This window comes from Elgaria multicarinata, chromosome 8 (genome assembly GCF_023053635.1).
Source record: "Elgaria multicarinata webbii isolate HBS135686 ecotype San Diego chromosome 8, rElgMul1.1.pri, whole genome shotgun sequence".
NCBI classification, from domain to species: Eukaryota; Metazoa; Chordata; class Lepidosauria; order Squamata; family Anguidae; genus Elgaria; species Elgaria multicarinata.
The window spans coordinates 52,835,546-52,858,846 of record NC_086178.1 but is presented as its reverse complement, the minus strand read 5'-3'; the positions used below and the strand labels follow the sequence as shown (position 1 = coordinate 52,858,846).

Below are 23,301 nucleotides of genomic sequence, written 5' to 3'. Positions count from 1 at the left end.
AACAGCATCCAGAATGGCTGTTGCTATGTCAGTGCTTGAGCTGGAAGTCAGGTCCTGGCTTGAGTTGTCTACTTATGCCGATGCTTGGACTGGTGCACTCGATCCTATAACTGTGTTCCTGTTAATACTTTCTTTAATACTTTTATTCTGAAGGTTTCTCCATATTGTACACTAGTTATGAATAGAAGAGTTTCTTCACATTAGTGCCCTTTTTGTCAATGAGGAACCCAATAATGTGATCTTCCTTGCAGATTATGTGCTGCTTTTCTGTAGCACTGAATTCACACCACCAGAATTCTTACTACTGAAGACCCTGGCAGATCTTCAGTAGTTTCACTGCTATGGAAGATGATTTTTTTCAACCTGTCATTTCCAGCTAGGTCTAGCTTGGGAAGGCCTTTTTCCTGTGACTATATGTATTTCACCTTACCACCATAATCCAACTGTGTAGAGATGTATAATTATGTCTCTGACTCATCTACTTGGACACACAACCCATTCACGCACACCCACACACACAGCATATGCTGCTAAGTCTGTATGTGCTACACATGTGAAACCATTTCTCTGGCTTGCACATTAAAAGCCTATTTTCCCTTTCCCCGATACTATAAATAGATCCAACCTTAAACCCAAATTCACTTAGTACTATTTCCCCCCACCCCCAAAATTCTCAGAGCTGAATACCCATAGTGTCATGGAATAAAGGACCCACATAAAGCAGGTCAGTTACTCACACAAGTTTCAGATAGAAGGAAATAACAAGCACCATTCTCCATCTGTCTCTGTTTGTCAGTCAGGACAAGCCAGCTTTCCGGGAGGTAATCACACAATTGGAATTGGATCCGAAATGCAAAGGCTTGCCTTTCTCATCGTTCTTGATTTTGCCTTTTCAAAGGATCACTAGGCTGAAGCTGCTGGTACAGGTACAACACATTATACTCTTCTGGTAGCCTTTAATTGAACAAACCCCCCTACTTTGTCCTAGATTGAATTAGCTGAGACCAAAGGACTTTTTTACAGGGAAGGAAAAGCCACTGAGGAACATTCCTTGCAGGGGGGCGGGGGAGGTATACATCACTACATCATCTACACAAAAAAGTGGTGCTGATTCCTCTCCCTTTTCTTACACACAAGTGAACAGACCCGGGTTCGTACAGGTTTGAATAGGCCTTAGTTTGATAAGGTGAAGCCTTCAAGCAAACTTACCAGCTGTCAGAATTGGACATATTGTGCTTGCCCTGTCTGAGAGAAGCCTTACCTACTGGCACCCCTGAGCATGGCCCTCCCCATGGTGCATCCTATAGCTCCCTGAGGCCCTACTGAGGTCCACTGGCTGCTCTGCAGCAGGAGGGAGGAGCATGTGTATAATTGTGTCTCTCAGCTTATTAATTTCCCCTGGCTTCGAAGTGCATGGACTGTAGGGATGGACGGACCCACCCACCCACCCCTGGTGGGCACTCGCAGAGTCGCCACTGCTTTCCCCTCTGCTCACCAGGCCATGCGAGCCCATGGGTGAGGGGGTGAGCATTGCGGGAGCACCTGCCAGCTGCCTGCTTCTCTATGCGAACCACCATTTTTATGCAAGATGGTGGCCCTGTAATTTTTGTACTTTTAAAGCTGAGCAAAATGGCAGCTATACAGGTTCATTTCCTCAACATTAGAGGCATAGAGGGGCCCTGGTCCTTTATACCTGCCTTTTTTGTGCAACATTAAAATACGGAAATTACAGAGTATAAAAATGGTGGCTTGCATCAAGGAATGGGCGACTGTGGGGCACTCCTGGACTGCACTGCACTCAGCGAGCACTCCTGCACGTGCCCCGTGGCTTGGTAAGCAATTTCCACCCTCATTTCGGGCAAAGCTATATGCAGGTTGCAAACGCCTGCCCCTAGTGACTGAAATTATAACTGCAGGCTTCAATCAAATGGACACATTTAAATTAATTCATGCATTTTAAAAGCAAAATAACCCCAAGATACACACATCTAGGATCCTCTTAGTGTGTACAGTCCCCTTTCTTTCAAGTGTCTAGATGTTATGGTATTGGCGCTGTGGTACCAACATATGGATGGACAGCCAGCTGGAAACATACCCTCTTTTATTATTATAGATATATAAAAGTAGAAGCTGTTTAACAACAGAGGTCCCGTTCAGACAACATGCTAAACCATGCTGCTTAACCACAAAATGGTTAATGGAATGCATTCAGGTTAACCTACCATCTCTTAAAGACACTCAATAGTGGCTTAAAACATCATCATCATCACTATTATTATTATTATTATTTCTATAAGTATTTCTCCAAACTGAAATTTGAGCTAAAAATTCTTAAGGTGAATGACAGTCAAGCCTATGAAAAGATGTCCTAAATTATTCTTAACTGTTAGAAGGACTGTGACTGTTGAAAAACTTCCTCTAGTATAAAGTAGGTGTTGAAATTAATAACATCCTTCCTGTCTCCTCCTGTGCAGAATATCCTGAAGAAAGTGGAAGAAAAATCTGAACGTGAAATCACTGCCCTTGAAGCTCACAAGGAACTGGAAACAGTAAGTCTGGGCTAACTAAAGTTTGTCAGAATGTTAGGATTTTTGTGTGCTTTTCTGGGGCAATTAAATAAATCTAAATTACATAAAAGTCAGGAATGTAGCTGAGGTGATATTACTATAAAGTTATTCTCTCCTTTGATTCTAGCTTTGATTCTAGATTACTAATTATTGTAATCAGTGTCAGAACAGGCATGCTGGGTAGGAATTTACAGTGCATTCCTAACCTCCAAATAGTGATGGCTGGAAGGAGTTGACAGGCCCTAGGCGTGGCCCTCTGCCAGCAGAGAGAAGCTCCACTGGTGTGTTTTGTGGGTGATCCAGGCATTGTGCATTGGCAGCTTTGAATCCACTGCACCTAATGCCCCACAGACTCCCCAAGGGGCCTTACCAAGAGAGGGACCGCCTACACACACACACTTCTATCCCGGCCATCGTGAGCCAGCAGGGCTGGGGATGTGGTGGTGTATCTGCTGCTCCACTCCTCCCTGGGCCTTTTGTATTGTTCTGTTCATGTTTAACTCTATGTACATTTTCAGCGTCTGGTAAGAGGGCCTTTGGAGAAAGAATTTCTGAAGACAGGTTGCCTCAGACTTCAGAATGCAAAAGCTTTTGTCAGACACTTGAAGGTGATGGAATCCATGGAGAGCCGTAATTTAATTAGCTGCTAGCAGAAGCAAACTGTTAGTAGGTCAGGTTACATCCAGAAGTACAGATTTATTTTTCTGACCCAAAACTCCATGGGTCATTAGATGCTTTTTTATGAGTGCTGCAGCTCATTTTGAGTGCCGCAGCTCATTTGTAGGAGGCCTCTGAGCCTGTGTGCTGCCTATCTAATTACATATTTTTGGGCCAGGCCAAAGTGCAATATACTTTTCAACGTTAGGCTGAACCAGGGGAGTATGACTGCACCTGCTCTCCCTGTCTATACAGCGTAGCAGCCCTGCCTCCACTGTCCCTGGCCACCCATACAGAAGGTCTGTATACACTGTACACAGGAAGGGCAAAATTGCACAGTCACTTCTGTGGAAAAACAAATCTAGCAATCAGCTACACAATTTTTGGCCTACACAGAGGTAGGCACAAATGTTCTGTTCTCAGGAAGATACACAGAGCAGGGAAGGCATGCTGGGTGGGTAGAAAGGCATGCTGGATGGACACGTTCATTCCCCTCCACATAATGGGTGGGATCAGAATAAAGATTATCTAGTCGGGGCCCATCATTCAAAGTATATTGTACTTTGTCCTACCCCAAAATGCAGTTAGCTTCACTACTGCAGAGTTGGCCCTTCCATCCAGGCCTCATTACTATTACACAAAGCAGTTACGGAGGCAGGCCCCAGAGCATGGGCTCAGTGAGAACTGAGCAAACGATAAGGGGATGATCCAGATATTTGAGGGGAGGTAGCTCAGGAAAATTTCCTTGACTGGGCTAGAAAACCTATTTTCTAAGGAGTCAGGGAATTGTCCAAGCACAAGTCAAGAAATACCATGGTGGGGGTGGGAGAGGCATGTTCCCAGGCATGTTCTAGGCATGTTCCCTAAGCTCCTTTCCAAGGTTCTTAGGGTGCTAGAGTTGAAGGAGAAACATAAGGAAGGAGGCAACTCTTCAAAAGGTCTTTGAAAAGTGAACAAAGCTTTCTTCTCCCAAAGAGACCATGAGCAATCCATTCCCCTTCCAGGGGTTTTCAGCAGACTCATCCAGAAGGAATGGGCTATGCGTACAAACAGTCCTAGCTTCCAATTCCAATGGTCTTCACAAAGACCAAAGTGGCATGTGCATAGATGTATCCCTACGATACGGTTTCGAGGCCTCTACTTTAGCACTTAGAGCTTCCATTATAAACTCCTCCTTCTGCAGGACCATTTTCCTATAGGCCGAGAATTTCACCTCAGCTAGATTCCTCTTCAGCAAGAGTTCTCTCCAGGAAACCAAAGATGAGCGACACAAGATTGCCCTCTTAGACCCTTCACAGGGTGCCGTTCAATTCTCAATCCAAGCTATGACTGTGAAAATCACAGCACATAGGAATACCTGACTACATCACTGGGAAGTGGACCAGGCTCTCAGACCCATCTCTAGGCCTCCTTTTCAGGGGCAAAGCTTTTTAGAGAGAGATTGGATGCAATCCTCATGGAAATGATGGATAAGAAAAGGAAAATCTCTTCCAACATGAAAGATGGAAGAGAAGACTTCCAGCAGGTTCCAGTGCCTCCTATGGCTTCAGTTATGCTGTATGCCATAACTGTGAATCTATGATGAAATGGTGTGATATTATTACTCCCTAACTATCAGATCCAGTGTATGGAGTTAAATGAACATAATAACAATGTTTATATCACCTCTGGGGACTCCATCCCAAGCATCTCCACAGGTGATACCAGGCTCAATACTGTAATGTGATACTGTCAGAACATTACATCTGATGTAATGTCTTCTATCTGATGAAGCACCCTCAAAGATATGTACAGGTACATGCAAAAAGCCACCTTACAAGAGCAGAGGGATTGACTGTTCTTGTAAGTAAAACTTTGTGGTAGCAAGAATGCATGTTTAAACACTTCATTCCAAAGTGTCAGTCTCAACATCATTGGGACTGGCATCTTAATGGTAAGCATGTTCATTTCAAAGAAAGTCTCAGAGTTTTTAATGGACCATATTTCTTAGCAAAACACGTTGAGACTTGTACCCTAAAAAGGCTTACACAGAAATATTTTTGTTTAAATGGGTCAGGCTGCCTATTCCTGCATCTATGGTGTGTCATCCTAGAGAAGTTACGGCTTTTAATCTATCACTCCCCAACTCTTTTATAATATATTATATGCAAGTCTTAAAAGCTGTCCAATAAGGGAGCATTTAAACATGTTTCCCACCCACAGTGGTATAGTCCAGAAAAAACCTTTCCAATCCTTCACGAATCAATTTGTGGAAACCTGTGTTTACATCAGACAGAAGGCTGGCTCTGGAAAATGAATGCAATTGGGACAATGCAAACAGTGAAGGGAGTGATTGGGGAGGGGGGCTTAGTGGATCTCAGGAGCTTTGAACACCCAACTCTGACCTGCACTTAGGCATGGGCTAGCATCCACACCATGAGAAAGCGGCTAAGGCCTGCAGCCATTGACCTGGTTCATGTAACACACCAGGCTTGTCAGGGGTTGTTTAACCCATGACGAGCCATATTGAGTGCTGGGAAACATTTTAAATATGCAACCCCTGATTGTGGCGATTGGAGGGTTACCATGACATGCAAACCCTAGCTGTGGGTTATTAAGCAACCCTTGCATGACCCTCAGTTTGTAGTAGGGTTGTTTAACCCTCCTATAACCCACGGTGACCAGGTTCACATGACACGGCAACCCCCCCCCCCAATTGTCCCAATAGTGGTTGCATATTCAAAATGTTGCTCAGCATGTCCTGCAGTTCATTGTGGGTTAAACAATCCCTGATGAACCCTTGTGACATCCTCTGTTTAAGGCCTATCTCTAACCAACTAGGAGGCAAACTAGGCATTACTAAGCCCAAACTTTTGGTACTTGTGTTCCCCCCCCCCCCCCCCGTTGGGCCCTTTTTCCTTCCATCTGTGTGTCTCCCCTTCTCCCACTGGGGGGCGCAGTGGCTCGATTTCCTTCATATTAATTATGGCTTTAGGTCCAAATCGTAACCCTGGGCCAAGGAATCCTATTTCTGAAGCATTCTCATCTCTCCTCTTCCAGGTGGTGAAGGCATGTAACGAAGGTGTTAGGAAGATGAGCCGTACAGAACAGATGATCAGCATCCAGAAGAAGTTAGAATTTAAGATCAAGGTATAAGTATATTTTGGTAACTACTGAGGAGAGGGGATGGCCATCTGCCCCAGTGCAAAAACAGGGAATAAATTTAGCACAAACTTTGTATATAATTACCTTAGTCAGTAATCTAATTTAGTATTGGATGGAATAATTGTAGCTTTGATACTGCATGTCAGTGTTCAGTTTACCAGGCTTCTTTACTTTGGGTTCAGGACCACAAAGAGTCACCCATCTACCTCAATTTCTTTTTCAATTGCCTGAGCTTGCAAATAAAGCTCTTATCGTGCCGTCATCCTGCCTCAAACACCTGCATTTTATGGAGGATCCACGAGTCATCTCCCATTTGTAACCCTCCTGTATTTTTCCATTGCTTCTTCCATCTTACTGCCAAAAAAAAAAAAAATCCATTAAGGAGGGGGAAATGGAATAGCTGCACAATGTCTTTTTATTGTAGCATTGTAAAATTTTATGGAATATATATGAAAACCTTAGAAGGATAAAGAACAAGGGAAAATAATACATTTTCAAAACAAAAAGTTATCATTAGGCTTTTCATTAAATAGCACCCAGTGTTTCACAAAATTATCTACTTGGCATGCCTCCCAGAGCTTAATATAATTTGTCACTTTTGTCAGTCTCAGCTATCCGCAGATCCTCTGCAAATAGCTTTTAAGCTTAAGTGTAGCTGCCTATTTGCAACTCTCTGCAAAATTAATTCTGGCTGTTTACAGAAGATCTGGAATATAAATAAGTTCAGGGTCCCATTTCTGTCATTCCCTCCAAGTCACAAAGAGCGTTAATGGGTCGAAGGGTAATTCATAGGGTTGGATCCACTTTTAGGGTGCAATGCGGTCTTTGGTCAGAGCACTCTAACATTTTGGAAACCCTGCCAGGTTCCTGCCAGCAGGGCAAGAGTGAGAGATGAGCACCAATTGCTGCTAATCCTCTCGGGGTTTCTTATTTTTGTTTTTGCATTATGGCACAGATAGACACACACCTTATGTTGTGCAGTTGTTGTTGTTTTGCTTGATCCTTACTTTGCTTGTCCTCCATCTCTGTCTCCTTAGGGTTGCACAGTTTTTCTCCTATATATTAGCCCCCATTGCTTCTTTCCATACGATTTTCTTCTTCATAGTTGTTTGCCACTGTCTCATTGTCTCCACATTTTCTCCTGCTTCTCTTGATCTTTCTTCTAGCTTCTTCAAATTTACTACTTGTTTGCTTGACTTGGTTCCTTTGTTTTTATACTGAATTGCTTCTTTGTGCTGTGGTCTTTTGTGTATTTTTAAACCCTTTCCTACTGTGATTTTCCTGCTTCTAAAAAAAGGGGCCATTGTTTAGAAATTACTTCTTTGTCTAGATAAAAAAACGAGTTTAGTACTCTCTCTCTCTCTTGTTTCTGATTTCTCTGTTTCATTTGTGCCTGTTTCTGGTATCACTAGTGTTATTGCTCAGAATTTAGGTGTTATGTTTTATTCTTGCATTTCCTTTAATCTCATATTTCTTCTATTGCCAAAACATGTTAATAGCAACTTCATAATCTTTCTAAAATTCATAATTTTCTCTTCTGTTGACTTGTCTCATTCTTTAGTTAATTCTTTAGCTTTAGCTTATTGTACTACTATATTTAGTTGACATATGTCGTCTACCTGAGGTCCTTTATTTCAATTTTCACCTTGAATCCAATGGTGTCTTTTTAAAAGTGGAATAGAAACAGATCAGATTTGGGGATCCCTCCAGAGCAGGATGGGAAAGTATGCTTGCAGGAGTGGGGCCAAATTTGCCAAACATAACAGCACATTTTAGTTTAAAGCCAGTAATTAAGCCTTAGGAGAGAGGCATTTCATCCTTTTAGAATTGGGGGGGGGGGGCTATCAAAAGACACAGAACCACCCAATGTTTGGTGGCTGAGGAAAACGTGGTGGGCCCAAGAGAATGGGGCATGGCCAGACTGGGACCTTGGGAGGGCTAGATTTGCCCCCTGGGCCTAAGGTTCTGTACCTTTCTAATTCTTTCCAGAGGGGGAGAGAGAGAGAGAGAGAGAGAGAGAGAGAGAGTGAGAGAGAGAGTTGTGGTTTTTTTTACTGCCGGTGTTCCACATCTTTATCTCATTTGAGTTCTTTTTCAATAGCTACCATGTGATCTATCAGGGTGTAGTGATGGTGGAACTTTCCCTTACCGGTGGACTCCCTTTTTGTAAGGGTGTCCCAAGAAGGAATTACTGATAAGCTGTCAATACAGCTTAATCCTCTCCTGAACATTTTAGGGTAGGGATGGGCAACATGCAATAACCACACAAACCCTGCTGTATTCCTTGCTGCCATCTAAATTCTGTAAACGAAAAAAAAAATGGGGTGGTGGGGAAGGTGTCTATAGTGGCTACAGAGCACCAAAAGCTTGTTTGCAAGCTAATTTGACCCTTTTAGCACTATATAGATGCTACAGAACTACTACAGATATCATTTTTTAAAAAATTAACCCTGGTACCAGGAAGGGTTTCAGCCCATGGGGGGGGGGCAGGGGGCAAAATGCCCCCCAGACCTCCTGATTGTTGCCCACCCTTGCTGTAATCTGTCCATCTGCTTCAGGAGATTCTAAGCCCTATTACTGAGGATCCTTCCCTTCACCCCAGCTGTAAAAGAAAAATAAAGAAGGTGCTTTGAATTTATTTGCTCAGAGAATGCCAAATCTTACAGGGTTTTGTGAACTAAATAAACATACAGTCTTAGCACATGGAGAAGGTTTTAGTGAGAAATTATTTTTAAAACAATGCATCTAAATGTCAAGGAGTAAGAATAAGTTTGTTTGAGAAAAGGTGTAGGAGGAAGAAAAAGGAAAATCAACACTCATACACACAGAATTCCAAATAAAAAGTAATGAAGTCAACCTTAGATAGTACATTTTACCAATTTGAATAGAGTTTGGAGTTTCAAAGCATGTGCAAAATTCCTTGTAACGCAAATGGTCTGAGAGAGAAAATCTTTGGATACTGGATTAGATGGTTCCAAGAGACAAAATACTGTGGTGTTACTTTACATAGTTATGAGCATTTGATACAAGTAAAAGCTAGCTGCTTAGTAGAAACAGATTGGTCAAACCAACAATCATGAATGAAACACAGTGTCTGATGAAAGTGTTCTAGCTAGCCAATCAGATAATAATTTAGAGTTTGCTTTTACCACCTTAATGACCCTTGATTTACGTTACTAAAGGATTAGCTGTTTTCAACTTGCTGAGTTTTTGTAAAATGAGATTCACTTCAGAAAGTATACGGGATAAACAAAGACAGGATATCTATCTGAGGTGGACTTCCAGAGAAGTGGGATGACTGCAGAAACTCTAGGGGTCATTGTTGCTCTGTTCAGAATATAAGGTTCATCACATATTCCCTGTGCCTGGAATATACTTCCTGCTGAGATCTGGTCAATTAGATGTCTTCCAGCTTAAAATCTATTTCTTTCTGCTAACATTCTCCTAATTATTTTATTGGTCCCATCTTCCAGCATTTCTTTTTCTTTCTTTCTCTGTCTTTCTTGTGTTGCATTACTTAACTTGATCAGGTATTGTAAGCTTGCAGGCAGGCTATATCTTCTATTTTTGTACAGCATCTAGTTCATTTTAGGTGCTTAATAAATGTTAGTAGTAATAGTATACCCTGTGGCAGGATTTCAAAACTGAAACTGTATTTCTTGTCTTGGAACTCTGGAATATTTACCATATTGGCTGCCTACACCTTAGGAAAACTATGCCCCCTTCCCCTGACAGTGTATTCAAATTGATTACCATAGGGTGCTGTGTTGCAGTGTTTCTGATTATTATTTTATTTCTTTCATTAGTCTGTGCCCATCATCTCTCACTCCCGTTGGCTGCTAAAGCAGGGAGAGCTCCAGCAGATGAATGGCCCCAAAACATCACGTACCCTTCGTACAAAGAAACTCTTCCGAGAAATCTATTTGTTCCTCTTCAATGATTTGCTAGTGCTCTGCAGACAAATTACTGGGTGAGTTTGAAACACAGAGAGGCAAAATCCTGAATTATATATATGCAGTATTTCACAATTGGACAAGTCCCAACCATATAGGCAGGGACAGTATTTAATTATCATTGTAACAATTTCCAGAGGAGTAGCTGTGTTAGTCTGTTACAGCAAAACCAACAGAGATCACATTTGGGCTACACGCTATTGCTCATTGTTGGTTGATTAACCCATAATGACCAGTGGTGCCCATGGTTGCCAAGTTGCATTTCGACCCCCTGCTTATAAATGTAATAAATAAATAAATAAATAAATAAATCATACCATGAATTTTGCAAGGGTGGTTTAAACCTAGCATAACCCATACTTGCCAGGTTCTCACATCATGACAGCCCCCAAGCAGGGATTGCGTATTCAGAATGGTGGCAATACATATCCTGCACATGCCACAGCCTCATTGTGGGTTAAATAATCCATAGTGGGCTGTCCTGTCATGTGAACAGCCAAGAGAGTCTTTCAAGTGCCACAAAACTCTTGTTATTTGGTTATAAGTTCTTGATGCATTTCAGACCAGCTGTACAGAAAGGTTTTAGACAAATCTTTATAGCTCTCATTAAGCAAATTTGCAAATCTGTACACTATCATCCTAGACCTCTAAAACTGGGGATTCCCTACCATTGTCCCCTTCTTGTTTGCAAAGGGACATTGGCAAGTGGCAATTTACATCAGAAAAGGATTGGGAGGGAAGCAAGTGTTCAATTCTTCCCCAGCTAGTCACTTTTCATCTACATCCCACTGTTCAGCAGCTTCATTTCCAGAGCTGTGTTTGCAAGGTAAACAAAGACTCTTGAATACTGGCAGGAGATAAAAGTGCCTGGGTTAGGGAACGTTTTAGACGAAAAGTAACTGACACAAGAAAAATTAAGCATTTCCTTCTCTCCTGTTCTTCTTTAGATGCAAACCATCTCTTCCTGAATGCAATGGAGAAGAGTTTGTAAGAGTTTTGTTATGCCAAGATATAGCTTAATCTGTAGTTTACGCCTTCGACATCAAGCCATACGTTATTCTATTTCCCCCCCAGAAAGGATCACTCTGTTTCATCTACAAGAAATGTGTTCTGGCTGCTTCTCTGTCCCATCTTTTACCCTCTTAACCTGTAACTAATGATACTAATCTCTTTATTTTCTCTCTCAGGGACAAGTATCAGGTGTTTGACTCTGCTCCCCGAGGACTTCTCCGGGTGGAGGAGTTAGAGGACCAAGGACAGAGCTTGGCCAATGTCTTTATCCTGAGGCTGCTGGAAAATGCAGATGACCGTGAAGTCAGTTACATGCTGAAGGCATCATCCCAGTGAGTACAGTTAGACTTGCAAGTGGAAATGTGTAGATTATATAGTAGATTATTATCAACTTGCTCTGCTGTAATGGATTCAAGACCATTATGGCTTGGGAGATAATCCACAAAACTTGGGTTTGCTGAAGCTTGCTCTGAGTTGAGTCTGTATCAGATTGCAAGCATTGTTTTTTTCTTTGTCTTTTTTTCCAAATCTATACATCAATCATACACATCTTTGAAATGTATATTCTTCTACCAGTGATTCAAGCACATCTGTGTGCATTTTTCAAAAGTATCCATTCATTCATGCATACTTTTTGAATGCGTGCGTGCTGTCAAACCCTCTTTTTCGTCCACAAATTACACTGCAAGCTCAGAAATGTACAGACCTCAACCGCAAATTGCATCCAAGACTGTGTTTAATCCAGAAGGTGCAAACTGGGTAAATCCTGATAAAAAACCCAAATTGAAACAAGTTTCTCATACATCCCTAGATAATCTATGAGGAAGTTGCTTGGATGTGTCTCATATTATATTTGTATGTATATATATAGACACAGGAATCACTTCAAGGGTTGCTTTATAATGTTAGAGGGAACTGCCTTCTAAGTGATAAGCGTTCCTTTTCAATTCACGTATTTAACAGTAAAGTTTGTTTCTCCTGTCTCCTCTATGGCTCTTGCTTGTTTTACAACCCTCATGGGTGAAATGCTTCCTGCCACATTTTGGCCTACTCTTTATTTATTTAAGGTTCTTCAATGTTGGAGATCTGGTCTGGCCTGAAATCCTAGCAGAGGCTGGAAAGATTTTGCCCTCCCTGCTATAGGCAATGAATGAAAGATTGTCAAAAAATGTTTCCTGTTTGTTCTAAGAATACCATGAACAGTATTGATAAGGGGGGTTGGGATTAGTCTGGATGACATTTCAAGGGTCTCTTACAGCCTCATGCATATGATTGGAAGGAGATTCAGGATCCCCTCCAACTATGCAATCCTTGACTCTTTAAGATTTCTGTAAGTAGGGCTATTGCGTGGATGCCTTGAAGTAATATCTTAAGTCCTGAAAAGGACAGTTGATAGCTGGTAATATTCTGATGATTCAGTGGGAACTGGGGTGGTCCAAAAAGACCTATATAATGGGTGGGGGTGACTCCTCTTTCTTCCCTGTACTAGACAAGGGGTGGATACAAGAGAGGACTGTGTGTAGTGGCTCAGGTGTTGCACTGGGAGCAGGGAGATCCGGGTTCTAGTCCCCACTCTGCCATGAAAACCCACTGGGTGACTTTGGGCCAGTCACATACTCTCAGCCCAACCTACCTCGCAAGGTTGTTGTTGTTGTGAGGATAACATGGAGAGGAGGAAGATTATGTACGCTGCCTTGGGTTCCTTGGAGGAAAAAAGGCAGGATATAAATGTAATAAATAAATAAATGACTGCATGTGTAGCAGGAAGTTAGTCTGTGCTGGAATGGATATGGCCCTAACACTCTCATTGGATTTTTAACACTGGGGCTGTCTACACACGGGGAAAGCCCTGCAGTGGCTGTGGATCTGCATCCTGTCAGTTAGACAATGCAGATGTAGGTTTGCAGCCACCGCGGGGCCTTCCCCATGATGCTGCAGTTTTGAAATAGTTTGGGTTTTACCCAGACTTTTTCAAAGGAAGCGACATCAATGTAATGTTTCTGCCATATAATGTTGCTCCGCAGCCAATCTGGGGCTAACCCAGGAGCAGAACCTGGTGGAAGGTGATCAGCGATTGGTCACCTTCCACCAGGAAAGTGGCGCGGCTGGCTCTGGGACCCAGACGGCCGCCCAGAAACCCGACACTCCCTTCTCAGCATCGGGAATCCACAATGCGGCCCCGGGAGAAGGAAAGCACAGGGTTGAGGAGGGAGGCAGCACCAGCCCCAGTGCCTTGAAGACAGTCCCACTGTGAATGCTTGTCTTATGCTCAGCTTGTATATATGTGTAAACAAACCTTATACCCATAAGCCTCTAGTGACTTCCTTCTAAGGAAACTGAGTACTGAGTAAACACTGGAATCCTTGAAACTTCTCACCACTCAGAAGTGGGGTGCATATGTGTAACATTATTCACATCACTGCTAGCAATATAGTGAAATAACTGTGGATGGTGATGGAAAAAGCAGCCAAGGAAGAGAATATATATTTGAACAGAAGACTGAATTCTAACCCAAGTAACCAACCATAGAAATACAGCCACATATATATTGTCCTTATATTGTCCCTATAAATTTGCTCTAAAATATCCCATTCAGATTCTATAGACAATCAAATAAAATCTGCCTTCCCCCCACGCCCCCCGTTAATATTGTTGTTCTCTTTATCAGGCTTTTTTTAATACAACTTCATGACAATTTATAGATTGTCTACCAGCAAGTTCTGTGGTAGTTTTTCGACTGTTCCTAAAGTGCATATAAAATGTAACAGTAAAGCACATTGTTGTAGCTCTGTGCTTTCTGCACAGGTGGCATATTCAAAATGAATTCAAGCTCTGTAATTGCTGCCCCAAATCCACTGAATCTCTTTTCCACGGGCACTTCTGCTTTTGCACTAAATTGCACCCTGCTGGAGTGGGAAGCTGTCTTCACCTGGGGGTGCTCCAAATTAGATAAGCTGCTAATTACATCCTGCTAAGGAGATTAAGGCAGATTTCCCCTCAGTGTGTTATTGTCCAATACCATTTATTTAAACAGAAGTTTTATTCAATTACCTGAATTACTGACAAGCAGGACCCCCACACACAACAAAACGTGGTAGAGGAAGGATTAGGGTAAGACAGAGGAAGAAATGTTTCCTCCCTTTACCCTATTGTCTTTGCTCCCTTCCTCATACTTCCTGAGTCCTTGGAGAGCAGCTCCAGGGACAACCGCAGCCTTAGCTACCAGGAAGTGCTGGGCTTTAGCAGAGAGGAGCTGTAGCAATGATTTTAGAGGTGGAAGGTTTTTTTTTTAATTATTATTATTCCAGGCTTGCTTCCTCCCCAAAGCTATCACAGGACTTGTGCTTAGCCTAGGTGGGTTCACCCCTTGGGCTCACATTGCTCAAACTTCATGCTGTTGTTGGGAGGTAAATTTGGCTCAGATTTCACTCCACCCCCACCCCGTGGCTCCTTGAGTTGTAGAAAGGCACTGAAGAGGGGGGTCAAATTGGGGGTCCCCACATTTACATATTCATCATGAATCCTCTGAATCCTCATGAATCCTCTCGTTTGACCCTAAGAAAGGGGAATGGCTGTTGTGGGTATCTTCACGTATGCCTGTAAACAGAAAGAAGTGAGAAATGAGAGGGTTTTGGCAGTGGAGTGCATCTATCTCTGCTGTGAAGGATTTTTGAATCATGTCCAAATTCTTTCAGTGTAGTTCGTAGATTTGCCCTGAACACCTTGTTAAATTACCTTGTGCGTGACATTCAAACCAACGAGTGGGAGACGATGAGTCAGGATGCATAAATGTCTTTCTGACAAGTGACACTTGACAGGCTTGGTTAACAAGGAAAGAGAAAGGGAGCACATGGATTTCGTCTTTTCGCATGTGTAGAAGGGTTCAAGATTGAGGTGTGTGTGGGGGGGAACTGGGCCTCAGCATGAGCAAAAGAAAATACTTTAAAAGAAGCATTAGACCTACAAGAAAGGAAATGATGGCACAAATGGGTCTCTATGACAAGGTTCGAACAATAAGCCACAGCTCATTGCAGTCACCAGTTTGCAGATGCAACTTCCACGCACAACCCGATGAGATGGGTTGTACAAAGGTTAAACAACCTCTGATAACCCATGGTATTTTTTAGGGTTATGCAAAAGTTGTTTCACCCTCACATAAATCACATTTGCCAGGTTCGCATGAGATGATAACTCCTGAGCAGGGGTTGCTTATTCAAAGTGGTGGCGGCATGCCCCTCAGCCTCACCATGGATTAAATAACCCATGGTAGACTGTCAAGTTGTGCGAACAACCTCTGTGTGTCATTACTATCAGTGAAATGAAACCCATAATATGCTCACTCGGGTGTTCAGACAAAGGGATAAAATTGCATTAGCCAAAAGAAGAAAGTCGTGACGATGACCTGGGGGTTGTCTTCGCAGTGCTGGGTTGGCATCACCTCCCTCTCAATCCTTGCGCTTTCCCTCCCCTGGAGTGGCGTCAGGTAATCCCAATGCCGAGAAGGGAGCGCGGGGTTTCTGGGTAGCCATCCAGTGATCGGAGCCACCCCCGCCCTCTTCCTGGTGGAAGGCGACCGATTGCAGGTTGGCTTCCACCAGACAGTGGCAACATATAATCAACAACACCCCACCATGCATCCACCCCGGGGCTTTCTGAGCTTTTAGACAGCCCCTTGGCAAGAGCAAATTGTTGTAAGAGCATCACTGTTGTTACTGTCTCTTTCCAAAAATGCACAACCCTTGATTTCTGTATTTCCTCCCTTACATCTCCCCCCACTCATGCAGAAGTGAAATGAAACGCTGGATGATCTTGCTGGCCCCAAATCGGCGAACCAAGTTTGTTTCCTTTACATCTAGGCTCATGGGTAAGGAGGGCAAGGAAATTGGGAGGGATAATGACACGTCCAGAGAGCATGTTTCTACTTCTTTTTTTTATTTTGTTGGGTTCTAGCAATGTCGGTTCTAGAGCAGGGCAGGGTCCTATTCATTGAACAAACATTGTTTGAAACTACATTCTCAGGTTCAGCATTGAATTGTCTCCACAAGCAACATTTTGTGAAGCTAGTAAGTTAGTCAGTCTCATCTACAATTACAGGATGGTTCAGTAAAAGGTTACCTGTCCTATTCTTATCTTCCCCTGTCCTATTTGAGTGACATTTTCAACCAATGTCAAGCTGTGTAGTTCAGGTTTTACAATGATGTGCAACCTCACTGTTCCATATTTGCCTGCTTCCAGTTCCCAGTCAGCCCTATCCCTTCAGATTAATCCTTAGTATCATTCCATGTTGCATCCCAGTGCAAGGTGCCCTTCTGAGGTTAGTTCTCTTCTTCCATGAAATAGTGCATTTCCTGAGCCTCATAAGTCTGTCAGTGTATGTAGCTGTACAATGACCCGCCAGTGCCCTCACCAGCCACCTCATTGGACCATTTGCTGAGATGAAAAAGGTCATTGGCTAGGTTCCTTTTTCCCCTGGTCGCTCACAAATCCCTTTTGTCACCACAGAGGTACAGGCAACAGAATCCTCATCAAGGATCACATGTTATGATTGCCATTCTAGGCCCTGGGCCAGAGAGTCAACAGCTCTAGTCTTTGGATATTCACCTAAACTGGAGTCTCGTTAGCATCTAACTCTGCCTCAGACATCCTCCCAGCTCCCACTCCATAGTGCTCATAAAGCTGTATTAACTTTTCCTTTCTCATTGGCAGATTGCCCTCAAGTTCAGTGTGTCCACCCATATGTGGCTCAGCAGCCAGATGAGCTGTCGCTGGAACTTGCTGATGTACTGAACATTCTGGAAAAGACAGATGATGGTAAGAGCTGTCATCTCAGTCATCTTTTAACAATAACTATGTCTTTAATCCAGAAACATACACTCAACAATTCGAACAGGGGAACTGGATAACACTTGGCCTGCAGGGTTAAAGGTTGATAATCCAATATTGCTAAAATAGTGGGATGTAGACTAATTGGGCTAGCCCCAGGAAAAGGATGAGAACCAGTATGTGTTTACGGTTATTCTTCATACTCTATTTTTGAACAAATTAATGTCAAATCCTTGCAGTGCCAATGAAGCTAAATTCTTATAATCCTCCTAAGTTGTAGCATCTGCTTCAGATTTAAAAGATTATGTAACCGGTTTCCATTAATACATTCTGATATGATCCATTGTTGTTGTGGCTTTAACTTTCCCAGTATTGCCAGTTTTGAACTTTCCTTATATTGTTAACATTGATTTATTGTGTTTCCTTCACCCTTCACCATCCTTCTTTTTAACCTAGGCTGGATATTTGGGGAGCGTTTGCATGATCAAGAGAGAGGTTGGTTCCCCAGCTCGATGGGTGAAGAGATTATGAATCCCAAAATTCGATCTCAGAACTTGAAAGAGTGTTTCCGGGTGCACAAGACAGATGACAGCCAGCGGAGGAAGATGGGCAGCAGGAATAGGCAATGATCATTGCAGACAGTTACCTGTTGTTCTTCAGAAGCAGAAGACTGAGACAATGGGATTCAATACCTGGGAGGTGGCACAGGTATCAGCTTTTTACAAGGAAGTCCTCTCACCACCAAACTAGTGGGCTTCTTTGCATACTTGACACAGTGTGGACTATATCTCTAAAGACAGACTTGAAAGGAAGTGAGGCTGCCATGAGCCTGTACAGATCTAGGAGTTGTAAAATGTATTTTCTAGTGTACTTCAAACTCCAAAGAATGTAAATCTGCATGGTGAGCAAACACTGAACAACTGGAAAAACTATGCCAAGGGCCTGGAGTTTAGCAGCTCCACCCAATCGAACAATCGTTAGCAGTTCCACTCAATCGTACAACAGGGTGCAGCATTCAATTTTCTAGTGGCAAGATGGAAGTTAGGGAGCTTAGGAGCCCAGTAGTACAACACCTTTAAAACTTGTTCACTGTAAACTGTCGGTATCTACTCAGGAAGCTCCTCTTTAGGAACTGAGTTCGGACTGCCCACACAAGCACACTAAGAAGTATCTGTTATCAGCAGAATAGAGGTGAAGGTATTATTATAAGGCACTTCCTTATCTGGTACAAAATATTTCACAGCATCCATTCACCTGTATTCTTGAACTACCTTGTAGAAACTTTGGACTCCAAATTCGCAGAAGGGAATTCTGAAGCAAGAAAGTTACACTTCCTAAAATAAGAGAGAGTCACTCCCAGAGGCAGGACTGGAAACTCAGGCTAATATCCCTGTATTTCATAGCCCCGCAGTTCGCTGCCTAGCCCTTGCTTCCCAAAGTAAAAACTTGACTCAGCCAGCATACTGAGCCAAACTAACTGCCTCTCAATCTGCCCCAACTTATTCTGTCCTGTAAGAACTTTCTGATATGAGCAACCACTAACTGCATTTAACTATCAAAACAAAGTTCTCCTAGACACCTGGTTACCACAAACAAACCGTATAGACAATTTTGAGAGATGACGGTAAAGTGGATAGCACATACTTGGGATTTCCTTTGCCCTAGACAAATGTTGCACTGAATTGTACAGGGTCAGTGAGAACATGGGACAGTATCCCATAGATTGGGTTCACTGTTTTGGTCTGTTGAGCATGCTTAGGAATATTTCATCTGTTGAAAAGAAGAAGACAAACAAGAGCCATAAAGACAATGTTTTGGCAGCCAAATCAAGGCACAGGTGATGTTCTACAGAGATGCTACATCTGGAGAGCTAGAGAACTCATTTGTGGCTAGGCCCACTATGTTCTGTATAAATGTATTGCTTTTCCTTGGTGTATATATGGACTCTGAACACAGTACTTTAAATAATATTTCTGTCAAGTTTAGACAGTTCTAAATGGAATGTATCCTTGCCAATATAGGAGGATTATATTCAGATAACAGCTCAATGCTCATGCAAAGAGATACTGAGGTCACTTGTCCTCCTACCACCACCCCAAAAAGGCTGGAGACAAAAGATGGGACACTTTTGTATTAGCTGTTGTCTGCAAAAGTTGTACTAAATAATAGGAAGGCCTCTTGCACATCAGCTGGGCACCCACTTTCAGTGATGTGCATGAACTCTATGTATAATACTTTCAAGCTAGTGTACATAGGAAAGCCTTAAAGAGCCAGAAGGAACAAGGAAATATCTCCTCTTCTAATGCAAAAGTTATAACCAGCAACAAAATGCTTCTGGAAAGAAGAGAGAGAAGCTCTATAGAGAGAATTTGACGAAGGACAATCATTTGGTGAACCATGAGACTGCGATCAACTGATTAAAAGATTGTAAAGCACTTTGCCTATTAAAAGTGTTATATAAATAATAACTGATAAGTGTTTATTTAATCACAACACTCCTGTACTTCATTAAAAGGTGCCTTCCACAAGGAAAGCCAAGGACAGACAGACAGACAGCAGATCTAGCTTTCTCAAGGTAGTTCATAGGGTAATGATGAACATATGAAGCTGTGTTCTCCTTGAGCATCTACTCCGGTTGGCAGAAACTCTTTTAAGGTCTCTGCCAGACTTTCTAAGCTCTTTTAGACAGAGATGCCAGAGACTGAACCTGGAACCTTCTGCAAGCATGCAAAGTCTTCCCTCCACTTTTTTATTGACTAATATAATAGCACTTTTGTTTCTCTGGATATTTATACAAGCTTTCTGGAGGTCCTGATTTAGGATGAAAGGCAGCCTAAAAATGTAAAAAGAAAAATCAATAGATGGGGGGGACCCTCCTCCCACATCTCTTCTTTGAGTCATGCAAAAAAAAAAAAAGCTGCATAAACACCTTTTTTGCCAAGTCGACAAAGTCAGCTGGAGAGAATGGCAGAAAGGACAGTTGAACCAGTGCATTCAGTCCATACAAAGCAGCCAAGGGCAGTGTTAACCTGGATGTCTGTCACCTCATATTTTTGTACCTTGTTAAGTTTTATTGGGAAAACTTGTTCTAAGTGACATAGCTTGAAATGTGCAAACAACTTCTCAGTCAGACACTTTTTGAAAGACAGTCTAACTCTGGGTCTAGGTTAGGACTTCCTTTAGCACTTGCTTACAACTAATTATTTAAAGCCAAAACCAGTGAGCAACAGTAAGGCGATCTAATTCAACTAGTGGAAAGCCATGGGCGTTAGTAGACTGAGGGCGAAACGTACTGCAAATGGCGAATTCTTCAGCACTAAGAAAATCCCACCCATTGGGAAGCCCAAGATGAGTTGGAGCTTTTAAATTGCTGTACCATCAGATGGTGCGGATGATGTAGCCCTAACTCTGTGGCAGAAGCAGCATCTCAGCTTAGTCCAGCCTGTTCTTCACCTGCTCCATGGGTCTTCTGAGTCCAGGCTGGAGCAAAGTCAGAAGGAGGGTGTGGTTACCAAGGTGTCCTCTGAGAGAGAGGAGGAGGAAACAAGCGGCCCCTTCTTGAGCCGGGAGGTCATTTAAAGATAGGATAAGGAGGTTAGGGGCATTGGGGGGGGGTTGCTATCCATTCCAGTGGGCGTTATTGTGATTTCTTTTTTCTTTTCTTTTTTGAGGGAGGTTTAATGGTGTTCTATTCATTAGTGAACCATATTTTCCGCCATCCACATTCACTTGGAGGATGGACGGAGGAGGGCCTGGAGGGTTTCCATAGCCTCTTCGCTCACCTCTGGGAGGCTGAATTTGCCCTTAGGCTCGTAAGGCGACAGCTCCACTGTTGTGTAATTCATTGACATTCTCTTGCTGCCATCTCCTCCTTCCCTATGTTATTTATTTTTATATCTATAAGTTTTCCCTCATTAACTTCAACTTAGGGGAAGCATTGTATGCAGACGTGCAGCATCTGGAATGTTTGAAGGGAGGATGGATAAATGCAACAGCAGGTACCATCTTTTTCTCTGGCAGAGAGGCTGTTCTCTTTGAAGGGGCGATGGCAGGTCGCATCATCTTTGCTTCTGGCGGGGATGGGCCTTTCATTTTTAATGAAAGTGGGAGGGAGGCAGAAACCCACGAGTGGGAGCTGCCATCTTTTTTTCTGGCACAGAGGCTTTGCTTGTTAACGTGGCAATAACAAGAAATGCCATTTTTGCTTCTGGCAAAGAGGCTATTCTTGTTAACATGCTGTTTGGCTATTAAAGCTTGAGCTTTGAACTTTTTCGAACTTTCAAAGTTTTCTGCATGTCTACACTGTTCAAGCTTCAGTTTAAAACAAAAAATGAGCAAAGTTGGTCTGGTAGAGTAATAAGTGTTACACTACCATATTTTATATAGATAGATATCACATTCCTGATCAATTCAGTCTTGTGCAGTTGTCAAAAAATGTTTAGCCATGGCACTAGCACTGCCCAAAACTGAGATTTTTACAAATGATAGTGTTAATTTCAAAATTGTTTTTTCCTGATGACTATCTTATTAAACTCTACAAGGCTAAGGTCACAGTGGCTGAGTTATGTAAAGGATAAGAGGTGCTGGCATTGATCAACCTGTAACCAATTCTGCTAATTTAACAAAACAAAGCAACTCAAAAGCTGTTATTTTGCTGCAATTTTGAGACTACTGAAGTGTTTCAAACGTTACAGAATGTACCAGTTCCTTCATAGCCACCTTAGCCAATGTTGCATCATTCCATTTTTACACAGAAGTGTAGATTTTAGCATAAGCCAGTAGATGAGTGCCTGAATAAAACGGGGAAGGGAGGGGTAATAATTTTTCTTTACAAAAGCATAATTTAGCAAACAAGCAATTTCACAGTCTTATGCTTTTAGAAATTTCATTTGGCTTTTCCAGAAGCTAGCCCTCACTTACCAATATACACCCAGTATCACAAACATTCATACAACATTCTAAGTGTACAATCCTATTGTATTGATAAGCTTCCAAACTTACAGTCATCCTATGCAAAGCGGGAGGAGGAGCAGAGGCGATCTTCACCTTCTCAACCACCCGCCCTGCATTTTGTGCCAGGTAGGCTTTTTTGTCCACCTAGATGGGAAACTTTGGAGGAGGAGGAAGAATGAGGTGCCTCAGGGTAGCTTGTATCCTGGTCTCTCCAGTCTCCTCCCCTCCCTGCTCATCAGAACGCCCCCTTCTTCCCTGTACCAAGATTGATCATAGAGCAGCTGGTGTGGTTCTTTCTGCACCAGCTGCAAAGGGGAGGAGGAAGGGGTTGAGCTCTGATTCCCGGCTCTGAAGTCAAGCAGGGAATCTGGAGTATCCTATGACCCCTCAGATAATCTCTAGGGGCCATACGATTGCTCCCTAACTGGATTTACTTGTGTCATAAGTGAGCTCATCTGGTTTTGCTGATTTGCTTCTCACTCTCAAACCTACATTTTTGCTGCGCTTTACATTTTATTTCATTTTATTTAAGTACAAGTACATAGTTTGCAACACAACAAACCGATAATAATAGTGTAATAAAATATAAAATAAGATATATGACAGCATATAAGGAAAATGAATTAAGTCATAGCCCCTAAGCTGTGTAAAGCAGATTACAACATGATTACTAAGTCAGGCAAGTATCTTTCCAAAAGGATAAATGAAATTCAAATGTCCGACACCCCTTTGTTGATGTAAGGGAAGAAGGAACATCAGGTTTCAAAGAAAGAGAGTGGTTTAGCTGTGCCTCTTGCCATCTGCTTTGGTGTGTTAACATATTTGCCAATGCCAAAACCCAAATACTTCTAGACCAGTTCTGGATTGAATCTCCAGAGGAGTTTTTTCAATGCCTAGCTATGTCCATTCTAGCGGCTATAGGGAGGAACAGGATGGAATCCTTGTAGAGAAGCTGTTCTTAAACCACTTCATATATTGAAAGAAGCACTAACTTCAAGTCAAGTGACATGATCGGAATGAACAATGCCCAATATAATCCCCAAAACCTATTCCCCAAGTATCTCAACAACCTTACAAGTATCAGAGCCCCCTTTCATTGCATTCCCATTTCTTAACATGATGAAGGCAGAGGGAAGTAAGATGGCACCCACTTTCAAGGAAGCCTCGCATACTGCAACTGAAGCGGACCCAAG

At 42.5% G+C, this 23,301-nt stretch overlaps 1 protein-coding gene across 1 annotated transcript in view; it reads left to right on the top strand.

The window, feature by feature from the left end:
* NGEF (neuronal guanine nucleotide exchange factor) overlaps window positions 1–19,607 on the top strand; it is a 76,055-nt gene extending 56,448 nt beyond the window's left edge. Inside the window, exons 9-16 of the mRNA XM_063132396.1 lie at window positions 797–926; window positions 2,475–2,549; window positions 6,264–6,353; window positions 10,175–10,338; window positions 11,509–11,664; window positions 16,117–16,196; window positions 17,039–17,143; window positions 17,612–19,607. Of these exons, the coding sequence (XP_062988466.1) occupies window positions 797–926; window positions 2,475–2,549; window positions 6,264–6,353; window positions 10,175–10,338; window positions 11,509–11,664; window positions 16,117–16,196; window positions 17,039–17,143; window positions 17,612–17,784 (973 nt within the window). The 3' untranslated portion in view covers window positions 17,785–19,607. The remainder of the gene's footprint in view (window positions 1–796; window positions 927–2,474; window positions 2,550–6,263; window positions 6,354–10,174; window positions 10,339–11,508; window positions 11,665–16,116; window positions 16,197–17,038; window positions 17,144–17,611) is intronic.
* The last annotated feature ends 3,694 nt before the right edge of the window (window positions 19,608–23,301 follow it).